The sequence below is a fragment of the Terrapene carolina genome, unplaced genomic scaffold (genome assembly GCF_002925995.2).
Source record: "Terrapene carolina triunguis isolate 2854851 unplaced genomic scaffold, T_m_triunguis-2.0 Scaffold96, whole genome shotgun sequence".
NCBI lineage: Eukaryota > Metazoa > Chordata > Testudines > Emydidae > Terrapene > Terrapene triunguis.
The window spans coordinates 40,103,481-40,127,458 of NW_020664447.1; the positions used below are offsets into that span (position 1 = coordinate 40,103,481).

The 23,978-nt window shown below is 43.7% G+C and overlaps 1 protein-coding gene across 3 annotated transcripts in view; it reads left to right on the forward strand.

Moving 5' to 3' along the window:
* The first annotated feature begins 1,873 nt into the window (after positions 1–1,873).
* The window catches only part of VPS39 (VPS39 subunit of HOPS complex), a 43,509-nt gene continuing 21,404 nt past the window's right edge, over positions 1,874–23,978 (forward strand). For 2 of the 3 annotated variants that reach the window (XM_026651510.2, XM_026651512.2), the window contains exons 1-13: positions 1,874–2,081; positions 5,768–5,833; positions 6,754–6,780; positions 7,259–7,323; positions 8,424–8,466; positions 9,462–9,556; positions 11,693–11,791; positions 12,602–12,694; positions 13,815–13,998; positions 14,603–14,723; positions 17,706–17,826; positions 18,248–18,377; positions 19,384–19,526. In XM_026651510.2, the coding sequence (XP_026507295.1) occupies positions 2,009–2,081; positions 5,768–5,833; positions 6,754–6,780; positions 7,259–7,323; positions 8,424–8,466; positions 9,462–9,556; positions 11,693–11,791; positions 12,602–12,694; positions 13,815–13,998; positions 14,603–14,723; positions 17,706–17,826; positions 18,248–18,377; positions 19,384–19,526 (1,260 nt within the window). In that variant the 5' untranslated portion in view covers positions 1,874–2,008. The remainder of the gene's footprint in view (positions 2,082–5,767; positions 5,834–6,753; positions 6,781–7,258; positions 7,324–8,423; positions 8,467–9,461; positions 9,557–11,692; positions 11,792–12,601; positions 12,695–13,814; positions 13,999–14,602; positions 14,724–17,705; positions 17,827–18,247; positions 18,378–19,383; positions 19,527–23,978) is intronic. The other variant, XM_026651511.2, reaches the window with a different exon arrangement.

The following is a 23,978-nucleotide window of genomic DNA, read 5'->3' on the forward strand; positions in this document are numbered from 1 at the left end:
CATTTTATCAGAAATTGGACAGAGTAACATTTAAGTGAATGGGGAGGAACAATAGATCAGTTAGAGCAGCAGTTCCTAAACTGTAGGGCATTCCCCCTTTTGTAGGGGTAGGGTAGTGGAGAGAGAGTGCCCCCAGCAGCAGCAGCGCCATTCTGCCCCCGATCAGTTCTGATGACAGGCCAGCTCAGCCTCTAGTCCCAGCTCCTCCCCTATCCCCAGTTCAGCCCCCAGCTCCACCTTCAGCCTAAGCTCCTCTGCTGAGCCAACTGTGCAGTAATGGGGTGGGTGATATGATAGGAAAAGTTTGGGTACCACTGTGGGTGACAAAAGTAGCACATAAAATGAGTGACCATGAGGAAGAAGGTATGAGTCAGGATCTGATGAAGGTGGTAGAAGCTTGGTAGAATTAGACGAGGGAGAGACTAGGGTCAAATGGTGAAGGGAAGAACCATCCCAGTAATGAGGGAAAGAGAATGAATAAGGCTCACATACAATTGTTGAAGAGGGTGATAGTGACTGAGTTTGGCTTCCACCATATGAAGTAAAGGGTACAATTGTATCATAAATACTGTAGATACATAAAGTGATAATACATCCTTACTGATAGTACAGAAGTCAAAGGGAGTAATATGTTTGTTTCAGTACACTAACATCACTACTATTCTCACTTTAACTGCGAGAGGCAGTAAAAAGTAGGGTGACAAATGGTTGCAAAGGCATGACGTGATTATATTATCAGAATGTAAGCTTCATTTTATTAAACTTGATACTCTTAAGCTTTATTCATTTTCTACTGTAAAGTGTCAGGGAAAGGAGAAAAGATCCTAGGCTCGATGGCCAACTGATCTTAGCAAGTTGAGAAGTTGTGCTTTTGGTGCATAGACACAGGCTGCCCCTTGGTGTTTTAGCTCTAAGGAAGCAGCTGATGCTGAGGTCATGAATGTGCACGTCTAGGAGTGCTGGAAAGGAACTGCCCTTTTTTAAATTTTAGTTTGGTCTTAGTGTGAGATGGGTCATGCTTACTCAGGTGACTCTAATAACTCCTGTTACAGGGTGGGATGCACTCCGCCCCCCCAGGCTCTCGGTACCTTAAAAACTGGGGAAACAGTCAGAAGTAAACATCAGCTTGAACTCCCTGTGCCAGCGCTTGTGTTTTAACTGGATGCCTTCCTGTGTGCCCCAGTATTTACTGCTTCATGGCCAACGGCTGCAAGGCTGTTGGCTGGATGATTCTGCCAAGCTGAGCAGCAGTGACGTAGCGAGCATTGTACCTATTTAAGGAGGCAGCAGCCTTCGATGTTTCTACCCCCCCGTCCCCCATACCTATTAAGAGGGACGGGACGTTCAGGCTCTCAGGGCCTGGGTTCCTGGCCGCTTGGCTCCAGCTGCAGAGAGCAGGTTGCACATCACTCCTGGTGAACGGCGGGTTTGCTTGGTGGTCGTGCCGCTGAGAAGTGACAGAGTCACAGCGCACAGACTAGCTCTGAGCTAGAGATCGCGGGGAGAGGGGCTGAGCGGGCGGGCGGGCCCCACGTGCCTGCGCAGTGCCTGGGCGGGGGGATCGCGAGGGGCAGTGCCAGGCAGGGGGTCAGGGCGGGCAGGCAGCCGGGGTGATTCTCCCCGTGCGGGGGGAGGGAAGGGCCCTGGAGCGGAGTCCGGGGGAGGTGCCTAAGGGGCACAGGCCTTGCGGGTGGGGGGAGGAGCCGTGAGCGGGCACCACCCACGGGGCGAGGCCGCTGGCCCGGGGAGGGGGTGGTGCTTATGGCGGGAAAGGAGCCGGGGGCGGAGCTTACCCTGTGGAGGAGGCGGAGCTTGTGGGCGGGGCTCCAGTAGGGAAGCGGAACGGGCCGGGCGCGGGGGCTGCTGGGAAGGGTCGGGATCAGCTGGGCCTGTACTTGGGGCCGCGGGGCCCCGCGTAGGGGAGACGCAGCGTCTTCCAGCCTGGCCGGCCCGGGGGTGCGGCTGAGGCGGCGCTACCAGCCCGGAGCGAGCGCGGAGACCTGCCGCCATGCACGACGCCTTCGAGCCGGTGCCGATCCTGGAGAAGCTGCCGCTGCAGATAGACTGTCTGGCGGCCTGGGGTGAGCGGCGCGGCGGCCCGCGGGTCTTCGCCCCGCCCCCGGGGACCCCGCGGCGGTGTGGGTGAGGGCTGGTCCCTCCGCCTGCCCCCGGGACCAGCTCCGAGCCGCGGCCCGCTTGTGACCCCGCGCCCTGACCGCCGTGGCTGAGCCTGCTGCCCCGGTGACCAGCGTCTCCAAACACCCCCGTGACACTGCGCTGCCGTCAGCCTCCCGGCTCGCTGCGGCTGTTCCCGTCCGTGGGGTTCCCCACAAGAAGGGCTCGAATCTCTTTCTAAACACACGCTCCAGACTTTGTGGTGAATTTTGGGGTCTCCATAAACCACTTGTGTGACCCACCTTGAGCGTGGCCCAGGGCTACGGCCAGCGGGGATTGAGCCCCTGTTACAGGAAACAGAGAGAGGGGGGACTGGAATTGGGCTGAAGTGGGATTTGTAGCCTCCACCCATCAAAACTATTTTTTTTGAAGGGTAGTAGAAGTGACACACTTTGGTCTGTGTATGAGTCTGGTTTTTCAACATTTGGGTGAACTGACTGATCTGGTTGCACTCAGTTTGTATCAGTGTCTCTGATACTTGAATAGGTTTGTTTCTTGTGGGATGGAATTTTTTGTTCTGGTCTTGTGCATCGTCCTCCATGTTTTCTTTCTCCATTGTTTAAGTGTGAGTATGAATGGTAGAAAGAAAATGTATTGTTGTGTAGCACAAGTGTCACTTTGCCTTGCCCTACCTGGTGTGTTTTATCTGTGAATAAACCCATACTTTGTGTCTTAAATACAAAACAATCTGACCTGGTGGGTTAGAACTGTTACCTAAGGCTGTGTATATACTATGGGACTATCTACAGGCATAGCTACAGCACCGTAGCTATGCTGATGAAAAGTCATAATGTAGATGCAGTCTTTACTGGCAGAAGGTGATTTTCCATCGGTATAGGTTACCCCTCCCCCCTCCCCCCAAGGTGAGGTTAGCTAGGTTGATGGAAACATTTTTCCATTGAACTAATAGCATCTACCCTGGGAATTAGCTATGTCGCTCAGGGCTATGCCAACCTATGTCGACTCAAATTTTAAGTATAGATCAGGCCTAAGTGACCATTCAAGTTACTATTATTACTGTAGATGGTGCAGTGAATACTTACAGTAATATAAAATGGTCCAATATTTATAAATATGGCTTAGCTAGTTTCTTCCTGTAATTGTTTCTTATTTGTAGATTGCTTGTTACTATAGCAAAGCTGTGATATTAACAAATAAAGTTTAGCAAGCAGACAGTTCATAGCAAATTTGTGTTAGTGATACCTAGGTGAATGGGTTTTATTTATTATGCACCTTTGATTGCCTCATCTGTGCTCTAATCAGTTTTCTCTGGGACTCTTTCTAATACTAAACCATTGGAGCAGTTTCAAATAAATGTTATATTATGGAACAAACTCTTTCATGTAAAAGAGTAACTTTGTCAGAAACTTGGCTTGTTTTTGATTAAGCCTTAAAAATAAAACACTGAGACTTAAATTCTGTAGCTAAATTGAATATATTCCATACAGTGGCACTAATACAGTGGAAAAACATTGAAATTGAGAAACTTCATTGCAAAACAAATTTATTTGTTTCATTGAAGTCATAATCCTGTGGATTTTTTGAGCAACACAGTCTCATGGAATAGAGATGTCTTTCCAGTTTTATGACTTAATTCTTGATTAAATAGGAGAAGAGGAGACTCAGGGGAAGCAAGATCTTGTTAAATCACAAGTAGCTTTGAGAAAATATGGTGTGAAAAGGGGAAAGGTAAATTTCATATGTTTAGTAAAGTTTTCCCTGTTATGAAGCTAAAGATTAATTGAAATTTCATTAACAAGATTTTTGTGGATGAGTTGCATAGCAATACTTAGATTCAAAGCCTTCTAATATGCAATGTACCAAAGTGTGTGTGTGTGTTTGTGTGGAATAACAGTGGATTTTTCAGGTGTTCTACTTTGTAAATCCAAAATGACTTTTACGTGTCACAGCAACTCAAATACTATTTCTTTGTATCTAATGTAATCACTTCAGACATAACTGAATAATTCATGTGGACCACTGTGACTTCTAAATGTTTAACTACTGTGTTCAAAGTCAGACCTCACAAATGGTAGTATCTAAATTTGTCTTGCTCCCTCCAATTTTTCACTGTGTAGACCAGGCATCTATATGCAGCAGCCAATGCTTGAAAAGTAGTTTATCTTCTGTTTATGTATATTTATGAAGAATGCGGAGCTCTCTCCCTTTTACTGTACTTCATTATGAGTAGTGCCCTATCAAATTCACAGTCCATTTTGGTCAATTTCATAATCATAGGATTTAAAAAATCTTAAATTTTATGATTTCCACTATTTAAATCTGAAATTTCATGGTGTTGTAATTGTAGGGGTCGTGAACCGAAAAGGAGTTGTGGGAGGATTGCAAGGTTATTGTAGGGAGGGTGGCGGTACTGCTACCCTTACTTCTGCACTGCTGCTGGCGGCAGCGCCGCCTTCAGGGTTGGGCAGCTGGAGAGCAGCAGCTGCTAGCTAGAATCCCAGCTCTGAAGGCAGAGCCTCCTCAAGCAGCAGCACAGAAGTAAGGACGGCGCCCTTTATGGTATTGCCACCCTTACTTTTGCGCTGTTACCGGCAGAGCTGGGTCCTCAGTCAACAGCTGCCACTCTCCAGCCATCCAGCTCTGAAGGCAGTGCAGAAGTAAGGTTGGCAATACCATGACCCCTCTAAAATAACCTTGCGACCCCCTCCCCGCCCCCTGCAACTGCCTTTTGGGTCAGGACCTCCACACAAAAGACCATATTTCACAGTCCAGGACACGTTTTTCATGGCTGTGAATTTGGGAGGGCCCTAATTATGAGCAAGTAGGCTCCTGTGTCGGGGCTGTTTCATACTTACTTCCTGATCCCTGGAAACGTTTGTTTCCCAAAACAAAGGTTACTCCATATGTAAGCACTTCCTCTAGGACAGGAGTGGGCAAACTACAGCCCAGGGGTCGCCTCCGGCCCTTCAGATGTTTTAATCCGGCCCTCGAGCTCCTGCCAGCGAGCGGGGTCTGGGGCTTGTTCTGCACGTCTTCCGGAAGCAGCGGCATGTTCACCCTCCGGCTCCTACGCGTACGGGCAGCCAGGGGGCTCCACACACTGCCCCCGCCCCAAGCGCTGCCCCCGCAGCTCCCAATGGCTAGCAAACAGGGCCAATGGAAGCTGCAGGGATGGCACCTGCATATGGGACAGTGCACAGAGCCGCCTGGCTGTGCCTCTGCGTACGAGCTAGAGGGGGGACATGCTGCTGCTTCTGGGAGCTGCTTGAGGTAAGCGCTGCCCGGAGCCTGTACCCCTTACCCCCTCCCACCCTCTGAATCCATCGATCCCACCCTTCTGCACCCCAGAGCCCTCACCCCCTCCTGCACCCCACCCCCAATTTCATGAGCATTCATGGCCCACCATACAATTTCCATGCCCAGATGTGGCCCTTGGGCCAAAAAGTTTGCCTATCCCTGCTCTAGGGAAACAATGGAAGAGCCATGCACGTTCCCCAGCTGAAATTTGCCTTAGTATGTTTTGGACCATTCAACAGTGGGCTTCAGTTTAAGAAGATGAAGAATTTTCAGATTAATTTTAGCTGAGAGTCGTATTCTTATTGCTACTGATAAAAATTCTCTTATCTTATAGAGGAATGGCTGCTTGTTGGCACCAAACAAGGACACCTCCTTCTTTACAGGATCAGGAAGGATATAGGTGAGCTTGTACAAACAAAGCCAAGCTTTTGCGCAATATTATGCCAATGTATCATTCTCAACTCTTCAGTGACTCTAATAATACTGGTACCCTGGTACATTTAGTATACTAAACAGCAGACTGTCACCTATAGTTTATGAAAATGTTTATACAGGGCCACTGCAGTATGTACAGATCTTACTTTCCTTTCCTTCTTTTCTGTTTACTGTCTTATAGAGTTTACCATCTGCTTTAAAATTACCCTTTCTCTCACGATTCCACCAGAGCTAATACTAATCTCTGAACTATAATGGTTTCCACATTTGTATTTACAGTAAATTAGTGTAATGTGCATGAATACAATACCCACCATGCATAAACTCTAACAGAACCTAGTGAATAGATCAGATTGGCGATGCAGTAAAAGGGCAACTTAATTAAAACGCGAGGCCCACCATCTTGATCAATATACATCATAAAATTAAACCTGGTTCAGAATCTTAACATTCTAATCTAGACCAAAAAGTACTCCCCTCTCTGTCTTTGGAGGAAGCAGTCACAAGTGGCCTTAGTCCATTCTGGTGATGCCACAAAGAGCGCCTATTGTATTTAGAATCAAATATAAAATTACTCATGTTAAACAGATCTATATCTCAGCTATTTACCAGTTATAATGTGCAGAAAGCTATACTATTAAGTGTACCTAATTTAATAGCTCATTGGATTGCAAAGTAAAAAGGTGTGGCACATCTGTCCCAAATTACACCTGCTCTCAGAAGGATGCTATTTCTATTGTAGCCACTTGGATTACTAAACCCTAATTCCAGCTCATTTTTCCCAGCCTCCATAGGCAGTCTGTTTCAATAGATCATGCTGACTTGAGTCGCTAGTGTCTTTTGTCTCACTTGGTAAATTTCTCCCCCTTTTTGCATCAATACCAGGAGAGGTTACGTCATCAGAAAGTGGCTGTAAGTTTGTATCCATAAAACTTTTAAACCCTTGTAGTGAAGTGTTTTATTCTTTGTCCATCTTGCAGTGATGTGCTTCCTGGAGATCTGAGTTGCTGGTATTTGATTGGCTGGGAAAAAAGGTGCTTTAGTGCTGTCTTCATAGCTTGGGGTTTTTAAATATTTAATTAAATTATATTAGGATCTGAGATTACAAGGCAAGGATTTAGCTAATGCTGGGACCTTCAGATTTGCTGACTTCTTGAAGTTAAACCACGTTTTTGGACTCCCCAGCTAGATATCAATGACAACCTCAGATTCCCCAAACTGGTTTAAGAAAAAGGAAGCACACACTTCTTACAAGACATGCAATCTTCTGGCATTAGCTGCTTAATTCGATATCTGCTATAATTTTGTGGGTTTTAGAGTAAAAGTTTATGCAGTAATAAATCTGAAGGCAACTGTGATTTTATGTCACTCGTTAATCTCTGCTTGGTAGGTTGCAACAGATTTGAAGTGACACTAGAGAAATCCAACAAGAACTTCTCAAAAAAGATTCAGCAGGTAGGAAATGGCAGTTGTTGACACTAGGGAAAATTGCCAGTGTTTCCACTAAGAGGGTGCAATGTGAAATACTTTAATCTGGAATCTCCAGAAGGCTTTTTTTAACAGTAAACTTTGTTGGGAGTGGCACAGACTAGCCTAACTGTGCGTTTGTCCACAGTCTCTTCCTACAGTAGGAAGGAACTTGGTTTGGTGGTTACAGCAGATGACTTGGAGTTAGGACTCCTGGGTTCTTTTCCTGACTCACTGAATCACTGTGACCTCCAGCAAATCATATATATTTGTACGATGGAGATAATACATTGCTGTCCGACCTGGTGAGAGAATTAATGAAGTAAAGCACTTGATCTCCTTAGATGAAACGTGCTATTAAAGTGCAATTATTGTTTTGGCTATTAGAGGCTGGAATCTAGAATAGCTGTGTACTGACTTGCTGTCAGTTTTATTACCATTTTAATTTCAATAGATGTGAGCACATTGAAAGTATCACTGCAGTAGAGCACCTTGCATTTTCATTGGAGAAGAACAATAGTTTTTAAGGAATCATTTACATCCTTTTATTGGTAAGGCACCAGAACATGGTTAAATCTTGTTAAAGGGGTCTACGTTGTTAAGCTTTCTCACTAGGAAAGGATATACAGGTCTGTCTCACCTTACGCTGAGGTTACGTTCCGCAGTCACCGCCTAAAGCGAAAATCGCGTATAGTCAAAATTGCATTGAGTATAATGGCGGGCGGAATCGCCCGCACTACAGAAACAGTATTTAAATTGTTATTTTACTCTTTTTTTGGGTTTTGTTTTTGTTTTTGCCGACCGTGTACAGCTGAAATTGCACATGTTAAATGCACCTAAGATGCGACAGACCTGTAAACAATATAAGCTAGCTTTATCAGACATTTCATGAGTATAGGTGCAGGATTGTACAGTAGCTGTAGGAATGCCACACAGAAAGTAACAGTAGCCCCATCTTCATTGCCTTATGTGGGTAAATAAAACTATTTGCATAGACTAATTAAATCTCTGTCCAAGTTGGGGGGGCGGAGGGCAGGGAAGAGTGTTTGGCTTGTAGAGATGTTGCTTTAATACAGTTCTCTTTTCAGATTCATGTTGTTTCCCAGTTTAAAATTCTGGTCAGTTTGTTAGGTAAGTGAAGAATATGTTTTAGTATTCAATTCGTTCTTTTTTTTGGTGCAATTACTTGGCTGAGCATGAACCCCGCTCTTCTCTACCCCCTCCCCCCCAGTACAGACATCCATTTGTTGTACCAAGGAAAGTGAATAATTCACACTCTCACCTACTCTAAGGCTTATTCTTAAAACAGTTTGCCACCTTCTTGATTTGGGGAGGTCCTTCACACCTGCATGAGGGTCTAGTTGTTGAAAAGTCATTGGGTCTAGAATTCAGGCCTCTAATTTGCAGGGAAGTGTTATGCATTATAGGTTAAGAAGCAGCTGGGCTACTCTTAAGCCAGTAAAGACATCTGGGGAACAGACCATTAATATTCAAATAACTTATGCAAGAATTTTGAGTATTTTGAGTACTGTATGTTGGGTGAACTTACTCTTGAATTATGATCTTCCTTATCTCTTTTTACTTATGGTACAACTCCCTCCTTTTTGACCTCCAAGTCCCAGCAATCCCGACTTCAGCATGTGTAGAATGCTGCTGCCTGCGTTCTCGTGCGTACAAAAACTTGACCACACCAGCTCCAACTTTCAAATCTATTCACTACCCACAAATTTCAGGAGCCAGTTCAAAATGGTTGTTTTTCTTTTTTTTTTTTTAAATAAGAGCTTCCATCATGAACTTGCTGTGGCCTGCTTTCTCTTCTGTCCTACTTCCACTTTGTTTGCTTGTTAGCACCCATTCTTGGTTCCTTCATGCAGTCTTGCCACGGTTGGTGTGAGAGTCTTCTGCAACCCAGAAACCTTTTTGTCTCACTGATTGTTTTCAAATTGTCTGGGGGGGAAAAACCCATCCCCTTCCTATCCTGAAACTCTTAATTTCTCTCACTAGTTTGGATCTGCTTTGTAAACATACTTAAATTTATAAAGTGTTTTGTGATAGTTTGTGTAAATTAAAAATGAGTTGCATGTGTTAAATTATTGAACAATAATTAGGAATTTTGTCTAAAACAGAAAATAACATTTATGTCCATGACCTGTTGACATTTCAACAAATCACCACAGTCTCTAAGGCAAAGGGTGCATCTCTGTTCACCTGTGACTTACAGGTAAGTGGAGGCAGGTTAATGTTGCAAGCGTTCTGACAAAGTCTCATAACAAGGACTAACTTTCAAATTTCTCAGAGGGTTTGGTATGTTAAATTTAAAATGAAAATAACTGTATTATATGAGAAATTAGGAGATGTTGGGGTTCAGCACTTCTGAAAATACATGTTTAACAATGGACTTCAGAACTTCACTCCAGGTATACCAAGTTTTAAAAATGTCGGTCTTGGTCCCTCCCTCCACTTTGTAAAGAGTATACTTGGTTGTAATTTTGGCCTTTCACGCATTGATTCAAGACTTAACTGAATTTTCATCCTAAGTGATGAGATTTTTAAAGGGTTCTTCGAGTGCTTTTTTCATTTGGAAGCCATCCGCATCTTGGGACTTAAAATGGGGCTTACAAAGGTAATGGAATCACCATTTGAGTGATTCTTTTTGAATTTTCACTTCACAATCTTTTTCTGAAGATTGTTTCTGGTAACAGTTACATTAACCTACAGTGTCTTGGAGACATTAATGGCTGATTCAATCTATATAATGTTCCATAAGGATAAGGTGGTCCTTCATCCGGGTCCTACGGTCTTATAAAAATGGTCTCTTATTTACACGTAAATCAGTTCATCAGTTTATCTGTACTTTGGTCCCCAAGCCTTGCTCATAGCGAGAGGAGACTTAAGTTGATGGTGTACCTCTAGTGCTTTGATTTACTCTTCACAGGAAGCTTGGTCTTTGTAATTAGGCAAGCCGAAACTTTTGCCCAGTGATAAACATTTTCTCATAATTATTTAGTCTTGGGCTTCTAGTGTTAACATACAGCTAATGCTAAATCTTATGAAACATGCAAATCCAAGCATTACAGAGTGTCTTGGTGTACTTTTTGTGTCTGGGTGTCTGACTTAACGTGTACTTGCAGTGGTGCTTCTTGTCAATAAACTGTTCTAATTAACTAGTATACAAAACATAGATCATAGTTCATTAATATGATCATGTCTCCCTTTCTTTGAATCCCTTGTTTCCCACTCCTTCACCACATAAGTGTCAAGTTTTTTGTCTTTACATTCAAGGTCCTGACTAATGCCAATTTCTAATGCTTATCTGTCCTTGTCTTTTTCATATTGCCACAGTCCTTTCCACTTCATCAGTAATATTATTTTCCACCTCTATCTTTTTCTCCCACCCTGCTCAACTCCATGTGGAACCCCTCTTGGAGCTGATATGTAAGGCACTGCCCTCTCCATATTCATATTCCTACCATGATGCTGTCAAGCAATTAGTTAACTAATGATGAGGTGGAAGGGTAACTGGGGACAGCAAAACACCATTGACCACTTAGAGTAGGAGAAAAAGGTACAAACAACTTCTCTCTTGTTGACTGAAGGGTCTTGGGGAAAGACAGTGCCTTTGTTTGTACAGCACCTAGCACATTGTTGGAGCTACAGGAAAAATAGTGGGAGTAGATGGCTGAATAGTGGGCAATGGGAATTGGTAGCTTTCACCTCTTCAGATCTAGCTCAGGGTAGTAGTGACTGAGCCATTACCATCTTGAAGGCTGGCTGGCTGACTACATGAAAGGGTTTGGTGCATCTTGTCCTTGGGGAAATGGAACAGGTGTCCTCATTGCATAAACCACCATCACAATGTTTGGTCTCTGCAGAAAGGTCAGTCTATGCCTGTTCATTCAATCTTTGGCCGATCTTTTTCTATATAGAGGCGGTCTCACCAAAATAAGGTTGAGGTACAGTGGCAAATGTGGGTAAGCTTATACTGCTGCTACCCAATTCAGTCTCCAGAGCTGTTATCCTGGTAGCTTTCATTAACAGTAGAGTTCTTGATAAAAGACCTATTGTGGCCTGGATTTATCTTGCATTAATTATTTCAGAATACATCTCAAAGAATCTTTCTTCTGGCCACATGCACATCTGAACTCAAGTTCAGCACCTTGATTGACATCCACTTTGGGTTTGGCCCAGTGAGAAAATAGTCCATGGTGACCCGATGGGAGCATGAAAGTTTACTCAGCTGCAACTTAGCTCTTCCATTGGCCAGTTGTGCTATAGGTTTAGGATTATTTATGGCCCTATATTATCTTCCTTATTTACCTTCTAATCCTAATGCATGTGAGGCTGTCTGTTTTCACAGCACTCTGATACAGGGGAGGAGGTGCTGAGGATGTGCGTGGCAGTGCGGAAGAAGCTACAGCTGTATTTCTGGAAGGACAGAGAGTTCTATGAGCTACAGGTGAGATAGTGGTGTGGGAACCACTAGACTGTATGAGAGCCCTTGCCAGAGTATCAAATTGTTTTTAATACCCCAGTTTAATCAGCAGTATAATTCAGAATTAGTGCTAGGTTCTGCTTCCAGGGTGCACTTGATAATGCTGATGCTGCATGGTTTAACAAAGAAGCAGCAATTGAAAGCAAAGTGTTGATACCATTGAAATAATGGATTGGGAGCTAGATATGGATGAAAATCACCAGGAGCCAATAGACTGACTCCTTTCTTGAAGATGATGGGTAGTGATAGAAAGATACAATTTGTATACAATCCTAATTGTCCTCTGCATTCTAGCTCTGGTCCACTTTGAGACCCAATTAAATAACTGTTCAGAAAGGTCACACTGTCTAGTTGCAGAATGCCCTGCTGCTGTGCAGAAAACTGGAGTTGGGACATTCTAGCTGAATGCTGTCGTTCCCTGGCTAGGAAGGGTTGGGAGTGATTCTAAAGTAGACTCCACTTCTTAAACAGATATAGCCTGCCCTTTCCTGCAGCAAACATGATGCTAGTGAGAATTATTCAATGAGCATATCACTATTTTGCAGTAATATCTAATGTTTGAGGACCCTACTAGCTACAGAACTGCAATCTTAAAAGAAAGCTTTCCTACTGTGTAAGAGTGAAGAAAGGGTTATGTGCTCAGTGTTACTGTACTGCCTCCTCCGCAATTAAATAAGAAACAAACTTTACAGACCACAGGTTAACAGGAGCCTGGGGAAGGCATAGTTAGCTCCTAAGGCAGCCAATGTGACTTATTTTCCTTTCATCCTTCAGGGGGACTTCAGTGTGCCGGATGTGCCCAAGTCTATGGCATGGTGTGAAAATTCTATCTGTGTAGGTTTCAAGAGAGACTATTATCTGATAAGGGTAAGAACAGGACTTTGAACTGAGTATGTAAGGGGATGTTAATCATTTTAGGGAGAGTACATAGACTGCTCCCAGGGAGGGAGGATTCAGAGTGAGAGACAGACACTGTTTATCATAAAAATGTGCCATTTTTGACATGCTGTCTTTCAACTGACACCTCCTTCCACAAAAGCATGCATGTTCCTTTAAATTGCCTGTCTTTCTGAAAGAAAAAAACTATCTTGCTGTTGCAAGTAATGCCTAAGATTAGTTTAACTGAATTAAATTAAGAAAACATTTTTTCATCTGGGCAGCACTTTAACTCAGTTTCATAGTTTCCCTTTTGTTTGGTGTATTTACACCTCAACATAAGAGGGGAAAATATTTTAAAGATAACCTATTCAGTAGGGTTTTTTTTAAAGCGAGGTTATTCAAAGGGCAGAGTAACTTCACCAAAATTATTTTAGTCCTTTACCTGAAATTAAACAGCTTCAATTTGACAACATCCCTTTAAATATCTAAATTCATCCACTGTTAATTATTTCAGATTCCACAGCAAGGATGAAATGAAATAATGCCTTCTATTCGTTGGTTAATTTGATAGAAACATTAACAATAAAGTCATAACTATTACCATTACTATAGTTTTCCATCTTTATCATTTTATGCTGATATTTTAGGAAAATGGAATCCATACCTATGGTACTGTCACTTAAATAAGGCCCATATATGAATGAGACGGGTGTCCAAGGAAAATCCATGGACTACTGCACACTTTTACTGACATCAGTAGTATCGTGCTATACAGACTGTATGCCTTGGTGGCTAAATAACAAGATCATCCAGTTACAGTAATCTATTAGCAATAGGAACAGGCTTCCTCAAATTAAGAGAAAAACACAGATTTATTTTTAAATTGCAATGCTAACAAGTAATATTTTGATACATACAAAAGATGACCTACAAATAACCTTCAAAACTACCTTCATGGGTTAGTGGATATTTTGAGACTCCTGTATCACTCTTTCCAAAAAAAATGCTATAAAGTCGGTCTTTTCATCAAGTAGTCTTCTATAGTTTTGAGATGACAACTCCACAGTGAAAGCTGAATGACCTTTCCCCTCCCCCCTTCCTCTCACAGGTGGATGGAAAAGGGTCCATCAAAGAACTGTTCCCCACAGGGAAGCAGCTTGAACCATTGGTGGCTCCCTTAGCAGATGGAAAAGTTGCAGTTGGTCAAGATGATCTAACGGTAGTACTTAACGAAGAAGGGATTTGTACTCAGAAAGGTGCCTTGAATTGGACAGACATTCCCATAGCTATGGGTGAGAACTAGAAGTTTTTTCCTTGCTGTAACCCAGCCAGGATTTGTCAGCTTTCTGTTCCTTATGAGTGGAGCAGATTTAAGTTTACTAGCTTAATGTATGAGGCTTTGATTGTGTCGCACTGGTTTTATTACAATCATTTGAATGCTAGTTAGCATGACCTATTGATTAGAGCAGAGCAGCATGGGTTATATTTTTGTCTCTACTTCCTTGCTCTCAACTTCTGTGCCCTCAGTTTCTTTTTCAGTACGGTGGGGATAACCCCATCTTTGTAAAGTGATTTGAGATCTACAGATAAGACACTACATATGTGCCACTTATTTTTGTAATTTAAAACCTGATTTTTAGCTTTTGTGAGCAGCTGAGTACTGCAGAATTTGCATGTGGTGAGAGAGAAGTGGCAAGGAAAACTGAGGCGGGGGAGAGATAGTATTGAATTGCTGTTAATTTCTAGCATTAAGCTCATTGATGGATTTGGGGGATGGGCGAGAAGGGCGTAATGTACTGAATATTTCTGGAAAGAAGTTATGTAGTGAGTTGTGGCCCTTTCCAGGGTATATTGGAGAAATCCGTCTGATGCATGCTTGTTCCATCTCCCAAACAGAACATCAGCCTCCATACATCATTGCGGTGCTACCAAGGTATGTGGAGATTCGCACTTTTGAACCCCGGCTGCTGGTGCAGAGTATTGAGCTGCAAAGACCACGCTTCATCACCTCCGGAGGGTACAAAAGCACTTCCTTTTTCATCTCTCCCTATACCTAGTCTTTCTTCTTTGACAGCTTCTGTGTATTGTGCCCTTCCATACAATCTGAAATACAACTCTGGTAAACTAACACCATGAGTTCATCATCATGTTGTCTCTTCTTTGACCTGTGGAGTCAGAAGTTGTCAACAGCTCATAGCCAGAACCTTAATAATCTGCCTCTCTTGCCCCTACACCATGCTGTGTTGACCTTAGGGTTACTGGATAAGGGACCCTGTTCTCTTGTGTTCTACTGCTTTCTTGCAACTAAATTCCTCTGTACCTCTCACAGCCCTCTTCACTCCGCAGTGGCTAGTATAGACAGAATACCTGTATCCTTATTGCTTAGTTATGTAACCTGTTTTGATTTAATCTAACCTAGTGATTTGGGGGTATAACTGCCCCCCCCCCCCTTTTTTTTTTTTTTTTGTAGAAGGCAGCTAGAAGCACTGACAAGTTTGCACAAAACTTTCTCTGGGAATTTATTTTTAAAAAGGCTTAAGATTAACAAAATGTGTCTGTGATTGTGGGGTGGGGGCTGGGGAGGCTCATGTTCTGAGCACAACACAGGAAGCTAGAAAATCCTTAATTCTGTTCTGACTCCCTCCGACCTTGACTAAGCCACTTAAACACTCTTTCTCAGTTTCGCCATCTGTAAAGTAAAAGGTAATACTTACCTACCTCGCGTGGGCATTGAGGATTAATTGGGTGTTTAAGTTGCTCTGAATATGAAAAGTAGATGTTATTCAAGGCAGCATCACTTGATGTTATACCAATAGAATAAAAACCAGCAGGATCTTATTAAGAGGGATAAGGCAAAGATGCCACATTTATTGTAAATATAATGAAAAAGCAAAAGATAAAAGTAAACAACGTTGTTTGACTACTTATTCCTATCACTACTTATTCCTTATACACACACACATATATAGATAGATAGATTCATTCATACAATCATTCATTCAAGTTCTGTATAGGTGTTATAGTTACCAGCCTAGAAGTTGCTCATGCCAAGTTACTGGCCAGGTATCTTGGTCATGAGGATGGAGCCGAGTCTGTGTCAGATGCACCTGATGCTCCTGGAGGCTGGCAGCAGAACCAGAGACTCAAAGTCCTCAGTCTTTAGAGTCCATTCTTATAGGAATTAATTCCTATGTTAGTCTATGGGAACTGTTTCATCCTGCTGTTGCTGACTCAATCAGCAGAGGGCACATTCCTGTCCAAAGTGGCACATTCCTGGTGGCTCCACACTGTCCAAAGTTTGTGTTTCTCATCCTTCCAGGTGATGGGGTGGATCCCAGTTTACCCTCAGGAGGTTGTCTGGTGGTCCTACTTGACACATTCTTCGGCCGATGGATACTCCCTTTCTAGGCTGGCACCTCCCTAACCATTCATGTATATCAAGCATTCATCAGCATACATTCCATATCTTAACCATATTTTAATTTACTGTCTCCACCACTTTCAGGGTGTGTGCTAATTCATTTGAGACTCCCGGCCCTTTAATCACAGAGGGTGCGGGTCTGTCCTAGGAGCCGTTGAATGAAGTGAAAGTCACTTAACGGCTTATAGTGTTTGTTTGCATTGTATCAGTTACTTCAAGAACAAAGTCAGTTAACTTGTTTGTAAGTTTTACATAGTAGTAAAGTATCTTTCACAGGTTAGATATAATCAATGGTTTCTACAGACAGTAGCTTACAAGTTTTAACAGAAGACCCAAGAGATTTTTGTACTTGGTGAAACTGTTGGATTTTAAAGTGTGGGGGACAAATTATGAGGGGGTCACTGTCACTTGGGGGAATCACTGTTAGTACCTTCAATATTCCTACATTGTCTTTGATGACAGTAAATATGTATAAGCTGATCTCTCATGGCTTTCAAGGGCATAGTGCTCTCTAGTAGGGCCCTTGCTCTCTAGTAGAACCTTTGATTCCTGTTTCAAGCTTGATTATTGGGGTGGCTGCAGTAGTGCCTTGATGACAAGCTTCTTGTGGAAATGGAATACTGTGACCCTTTACGAGGGTACCCAGGATTGTGAGGCACTTTACTGCTGCCCTTAGCGTGAAGTAGTCTTGTCTGTGTATGCGTGATCAGCTCCCCGAAACCACCACCAGCCTCTGAAAGCATAAGCACTTCCTCCTAGGCCTCTCCAGAGCTCACTTTCTCTGTACAGGTAGCAACAGGCGCACACAACCCCCAAATACTCAGTGTTCCCTGCAGGGTCCAGCCTCTATCCGTTGAATACTCAGACTCACCGGGTCTGCTATTCCCAAACACCGGCTTCTAAGATTTAACTCAAAAGGAGCACATTGCTTAACACTACTACACTTAAACTTGTTTTCATTATAAATATATATATTATCAGTGACTAGAGATTTAAGTAAATAATGAGTAATAATATTGGAAACAAATGGTTACATATAAAATAAAATTGTAACATGCTTTCTAGAAACTAATCTTAACTAACAAATTACTCTTTTGTCCAAAGAAATTTCTCACTCAAAGTTCTCTTCAGTGTTTTCAGCCAAGCCTGGTTGAGACTCCTTTTGCATGAAGCAAAAACACTGTCCTTTTACTTCCTCAGTGAAGGGTGCCTGGGTGTCCTTTTGTACCCCCAAATATACACAAGCAAGCCTTTGATAAGCACCCCAAGATAAGGGTCTCTTCCTTTTAGATCCTTTCTGAAGTTCTTTCTTGCAATCCAGCTGCAGGTATCTAATTGCAGTGTAGACCTACCCCGAGTGTCCTCAGGAATTCACAGTGGTGGTTTAATCGCTTTCTGTTTTGCCTTCACCACCATGTTGAGCAGGGGAAAGGAGAACTTGAGTAACCTCACCACTTTAGTATATCTGATTAAGTCATACATGTGTTAACCAGGATTGACTATTCTTGCAAAATGTGGGATAGAGTTCCTGCCTCACTATTACATCTTGGTAACCTGCCTTTTCTCTTCCAATTATAGTACGAATATTGTGTATGTGGCCAGCAATCATTTTGTTTGGCGTCTCCTTCCAGTCTCCATAGCAACCCAGATCCAGCAGCTTCTCCAAGACAAGCAGTTTGAATTGGCTCTGCAGTTGGCGGTAAGTTGTCTTCTTTAGTGGTGTGGGTGGAATACGCTATTTGTATTGCTGGGTATAGAACCATGGGCTAGTCTCTGTAGTCTGTTTGGTAACTGCTGCCACTAAGCACTGTTGCAAGCCCTGAGGTCTTAACCTCCTTGATGTCCACTTCACACAAACTCTCTAGTTCCTCTTGATTAACCCTTTAGCCATTTAACATCTTCCTATCTCCGGGTTCTACTCTGCTATCCAGTGCTGCCCATCCTTGACAAGCTGTCTGTTTTTAGAAGTTTAGGTGCTTTTGGTCACCTCTTCAATCCTGGATTTTCCCATTCTCTTCAATGAATTTCAGGCTCAACACTGTCAATGTTTTTCTTCTCCATTCTCTTTATATTTAAACACAAGAATTCTTCGTATTATTCCTGGGTTTGTATTTGTGTAGGAAATGAAAGATGATTCAGATAGTGAAAAGCAACAACAGATTCATCACATTAAGAACCTTTATGCCTTTAACCTCTTCTGCCAGAAGCGCTTCGATGAATCCATGCAGGTTTTTGCCAAGCTTGGTACAGGTAACTTGGTATAGTCTGGGGTTGAAGAATGTGGGTGAGGGGAGACTACAGTAAATCTCACCTGAAATTGACGCTGGTGCTGAACTTGATTTTGTTTGAGGACAAGTAGTGTCTTGTGCAGCCCAAAGATTAGTTTGTTGGTTAAATGCTGAACCCCCCCACTACTCCACAAAAAGTGTCACAAGTTGGAATAGAAGTATAAGGGGCACCTGTACACTTGCCAGTTCCTTCACTCTGAGGTCTGAGCACCAGCCACTGCTAAAAATCAGTGAGCCCCTACCTGTTTTTCTGCCTGATGGACATTTCATGGAATGGAATAAGAATGGAGTGAATGTCAAAAGTTCCTGAATAGTCAACTTTCAGCTAAAGACATGACTTTCAGTGAGTCTTAGGCGCCTAAGTCACTTTTGGGCATTAGGACCTTTTGAAATCTACTCCTGGGACCAGAGGAACAGATCAGGAGCCAGGCGGGTCCTAAATTCTAATCTAAGTTAATGAACTTTAGAGTTCGTAAACTGTGTGAAACTGATACTCATTAGTAAAGGGAACTGCTGGTCAGGTCTGTCCTTGTAATCTGTTCAGAAGCTCATTGGATTTATTACAATGGTGTCTTGTTCTTAGGAGCCTTTTGCAACCAGCAGTATTAATTCACAGTCCTGCCATTGAACCTCATTATTAGTGTTGGGATTCTGCACTAAGCTCTAGCAACAGAATGATTATTGTGGGTCGGGGAAGGCATGAACTTACGAGTTCTGCTCCAGCTCTGTCTCCACCTTGCCTCACTTAACTTATGCTTCCATTTCCTTGTGTGTAAAATGGGGATATTTGATTAGTGATTTAATAATGTAGAGACAATTATTTGTAAAGCACCAGGAAGATGAAACTACTAAGTGTTGGGGGTTTGTCTATGATCAACTGCACTTATTACCGGAAAGCTATATAATACTGGTATTTTGAAAAACAAGATGCTATGAAACTTACAAATACTGGTTGTTTTTTTGCTTAGATCCCACTCATGTGATGGGTCTGTATCCTGACTTGCTGCCCACTGATTACAGGAAACAGTTGCAGTATCCTAATCCTCTGCCTGTGCTCTCTGGGGCTGAGCTGGAGAAAGCACACTTAGCACTCATAGACTATCTAACTCAGGTAAATGCTGTTAATATGTACCTCTAGGGAATTTGGCTTCTGATGCCCAGCCCTGACCTGGTAACTTCAGTAAGGGGGCATTGCATAGCAGGGAGATGGGTCAGAAGAATACAGTGCTGGATTTGGAGCATACCCTAAATGTATCTAGTAGCTATGCTTTCCCTCTCACTGGTTCCCATGGACTACTATACTGTTCTCTCCCTTGAAGCCTTCTGTATAATAGACTGAATGGATAGCTCGTGTCTCTACTTATATTTTTGCTGAATAATAATTAAACTTCTGTATTGATTTTAAGAAATTGGAAAGCTGTTTAATGCCTCTAGCTTTTTAAAAAATGTCTCCTTTCATCCTTGCTATTTTGAGGGTTTCCTTCACTTTTTTCTTAACTTTACAACATTCAAATGGGAAATTGGCCCTTTTCTGGATTTCTTAATAAATATGAACATTTTGTTCCTTTATTACAGTGAACAGGTTGGAGTAAACATTTTTAAAAAATACACATTGAATCTTTCTGGGGAGCCAAAAATAGATGGTTTTAATGTGTCTGAAAATTATTGTTCGATATTTGTGTAACATAGGACTAAAGCAATGGACAAGAGAGCTATTAAGTGAGCATTCTGATAGTCAAATTAATGCTGCAAAACTCATCTGTTTTCTTGGGACTTGGAGACATGCTGGGATGAGAATTAATTGATGAGTTTAGTTGCAATAGAATTAATTTACAGGGTGGTTTTCAGATCTTTGAGTAGATGTAACAGTGTATTCCACTTCGTTTTATGTTTGCACAGTACACGGGAGCTGGAAAATTTTGCCTATCAGTACCTGTAGAGTGGTGATGGGGCTCGTGCCTCATGGTCATAGTCCCTCCCCTGGCTATATGAGGGGGTGGTACCACCTGGACTTGCCTCAGTTCCTTCTTACCGCCTTTGGCTGGAGTCAGGAACCGCACAGACATCCAACCTTGCAACCTCTGTTTCTTAGTGACTTTTCTAGTTGTATATAGTTAATTAGTGTTAGCTTTCGTTTAAGTATTTCTCTGGTGGTGATCTCACCAGGATTTAAACATTGTGCAGAGGAGCAATCTCCAACGATCCCCATGCACGGTGCTTGCTGTGCTTTGGCTACTAATACCCTGTCTCTACCAGTGGCCTCCATGCAATCTGGGACACTGCAGAGGTCCAACTCTTCATCTTGTTCTAAAGCAAGATCACTGGGCAGGTCTGTGCCTGTGACAGGCCCAGGCACTGGTGGAGTCTTCCCAGCACGAAGCCTCCAGTGTTGTCCAGGTCCGTCAGTCCTGGAGCTGGATCCATCTCGGGCACGTTTAACTGCTTCAGCTTCGTCCCTGGACAATTCCGTGGTGCCTAGTTCTTCCTCTCCTTTGGTACCAGAGGATTTCAAGACCTACCAGGGCCGCTTGTGATGCGTGGCTGTTTGCTTAGCTATTCAAGCAGAGTTCCTGCAGGCGAATACCCATACGCTGTTGGATATCCCGCAGCTGTCTGCCCCTGGGAGAGTCACCCTCTCTCTTAATGATGTGCTCTGAGAGCCTGCAATGTTCTCTGAAGCGTGCTGACTTTGATAGCACCTACTGCGGAGCACGTGGAGAAGTGCTATTTCATCCTGGTGCAGGGATTTGAGGGTTTTTACTCTTGTCCGGCCCCAAATTCCCTGGTCATAACTGCAGTGAATGATAGAGCTCAGCAGGGCAGATTTAAGTCTACTCCCAGGGAAAAGGACTCTAAACAAATGGACCTGATGGGTAGGAAGATTTACACCTTCTGTTCCTTGCAGATGTGCATTGCTAATCAGCAGTCATTGCTGTCCAAATATGATTTTGTAAACTGGACGGCTGCGTCTAAGATTGCAGGCCAGCTGCCTGAAGCCTTGAGAGAGGAATTTTGGGCCTGTATCACTGAAGGATGCTTGGTGGCTAAGACTTTGTTGAAGTCCATGCTGAATGTTGTGGCTACTTTGGCTAGAGTGGCCTCAGCGGTGACCATGAGAAGGGTGTCTTGGCTGCAGAATTTGGGCACTACTCCTGATGTGCAACAAGCCATAGAGGATTTGCCCTTTGGTGGCCTAGTGCTTTTTTTGGACAAAATGGATGACTCTGCATTCCTTCAAGGACTGTAGGGCTACATTATGTTCTTTGAGGGTGTACACACTGTCAGTGCAGAAGCACCACTTCAGTGAGCATCAGCAGCAGTATTGTCTGCCGTACACACTTGGTCAGCCTTTCCCTCCTCCAAGATAGTGGGGTTACCCCAGAAAGTGGCATAGGTCCCAGAGGAAGAGGGCTCAGGGGTTTGGCGAGTCCACGTGCCTTCCCCAGGCATCCCCCAAGCACCCATTTTGACTCCTTGGTCCAGGGCAGTGTTCCAGTCATCGCTCCCTTCTCCCTGTCCCCTGATTTGGGGACAGGCTGGCTCGCTTTCACAATGCTTGGGGCTTGATCACCACCGACAGCTGGGTCCTAAGCACGATCACATTGGGCTGTGCCATCCAGTTCCTTCCATTTCCCCCCACCCCCTCTTCAGGGATCCCTCTCACAAGATGCTCTACTGGCTTTGGGAACGGTGAAGGGGGTTCTGCTAGACCACTGGAGTCAGGGCTTCTATTCCCACTACTCTCTGGTGCCCAGATCCAAGGGAGAGGTAAGACCCATTCTTGATATTTGTGGCCTTGACAAATATCAGATACATGAGGTTCTCAATGGTCACTATCAACTATCTTCCCCGCATTGGCTCAGAATGACTGGTTTGCTGCTAAGGACCTTCAGGATGCTTGCTTTCCTGTGGCAATTCTACCGAGCCACAGAAAATTCCTTTGATTAGTCGAAGCAGAGCTCCATTTTCAGTATATGGTGTTTCCCTTCAGCCTCTCTCTCTCTTCAGGTATTTTTACCAAATGCATGGTTGTGGTGACTGCATACCTCAGGAGGAAAGGAATCCACATCTCCCCATACTTGAATAACTGGCTACTGAGAGGCAAGTCCAGAGAGGAAATCCTTTCTTATGTCAACACTACACTGCGCTTGCTAGACCGTCTGGTCTCCTCCTAAATGCCAGGAAGTCATCTTTGGTTCTCACTCAGAAAATTGAGTTAATTGGGACCCTAATAGACTCTCTAAGTTTCAGAGCATTTTTTGCTGACTAATCACTTTCAGGTGATTTGCCACCTGTTCCTCAGTCTGCGATGTCAGCCTTTCATGACAGTTTGGATGTGCCTGAGGCTATTGAGCTATGTGTCTGCTTGCACACAGGTGGTTCAGTTTGCAAGGTTGCGTCTTCTCCCCCTTCAAAAGTAGCTCAGGACAGCTTACTGACAGATTGTTCACTCCTTGGACAGATTGGTCCATCTCCCTCCACTGGTCCTGGACTCATTGCAGTGCTTGATGCTTTCCAAGAGTGTTTCAGGGCATTGCCTTCTTCTGGCCCTTACCAACAAAACGGTTGTCACTCATGTCTCCCTGATGGGCTGGGGAGTGCATCTGGGATTGCTGCAAGTTCAAGGTCTGAGGTTGGAGCAGGAATCCACTGCCTATCAATGTGCTGGAGCTTCGGGCCATCTATAATGCATGCCATGCTTTTCTGGATCATTATAGAGGCTTAGTGCAGTGGTTCTCAAACTTTTGTACTGGTGACCCCTTTCAAATAGCAAGCCTCTGAGTGCGACCCCCCCCCCTTATAAATTAAAAACACTTTTTAATATATTTAACACCATTATAAATGCTGGAGGTGAAGTGGGGTTTGGGGTGGAGGCTGACAGCTCGCGACCCCCCCATGTAATAACCTTGTGACCACCTGAGGGGTCCCAACCCCCAATTTGAGAACCCCTGGCTTGATGGTTCACATACATCATCGTGGTGGTATTGTCACTATTATGTCAACAGACAAGGGGGAACGTTCTCCAGGATGCTATGCCAAGAGGCAATCAGGTTTTGGCAGTTCTGCTTTGAGGAGAGTATCATTCTGATAACTGATCACTTACTCGGGGTCCAGAATCATCTTGCTGACCATCTCAGCAGGTATTCTTCCCTGAGTCACAAATAACCCGGAGGATACTTGCCTTTAGTGACTATCTTCGCAGCTTGGGGCATTCCGATGATTGATCTTTTTGCTACGAGGGAGAAAGGAAACATCATCTTTTCTCGAAGAGAGCCTCAATCTGGGCTCCGTGTCTGATGCTTTCCATCTCAGCTGGCAGTTGTCTCTCTTGTACGCTTTTCCCTGATCCTGCTCATCCCAGAGGTTATCCTCAAGCTAAAGGCGGACCTGGCCAAGCTCATTCTCATAGCTCCGGCGTGGCCGAAGCAGCTGGTTCTCCAACTTTCTTGCACTATCAGTTCAGCCTCCCATACCCCTTCCCCTCCATCTCGTCCTACTCTCACAGAATCATGGTCACACCTTACCAACCAAATAGCTTTCTTTGACAGGGTAACAAGCCTTG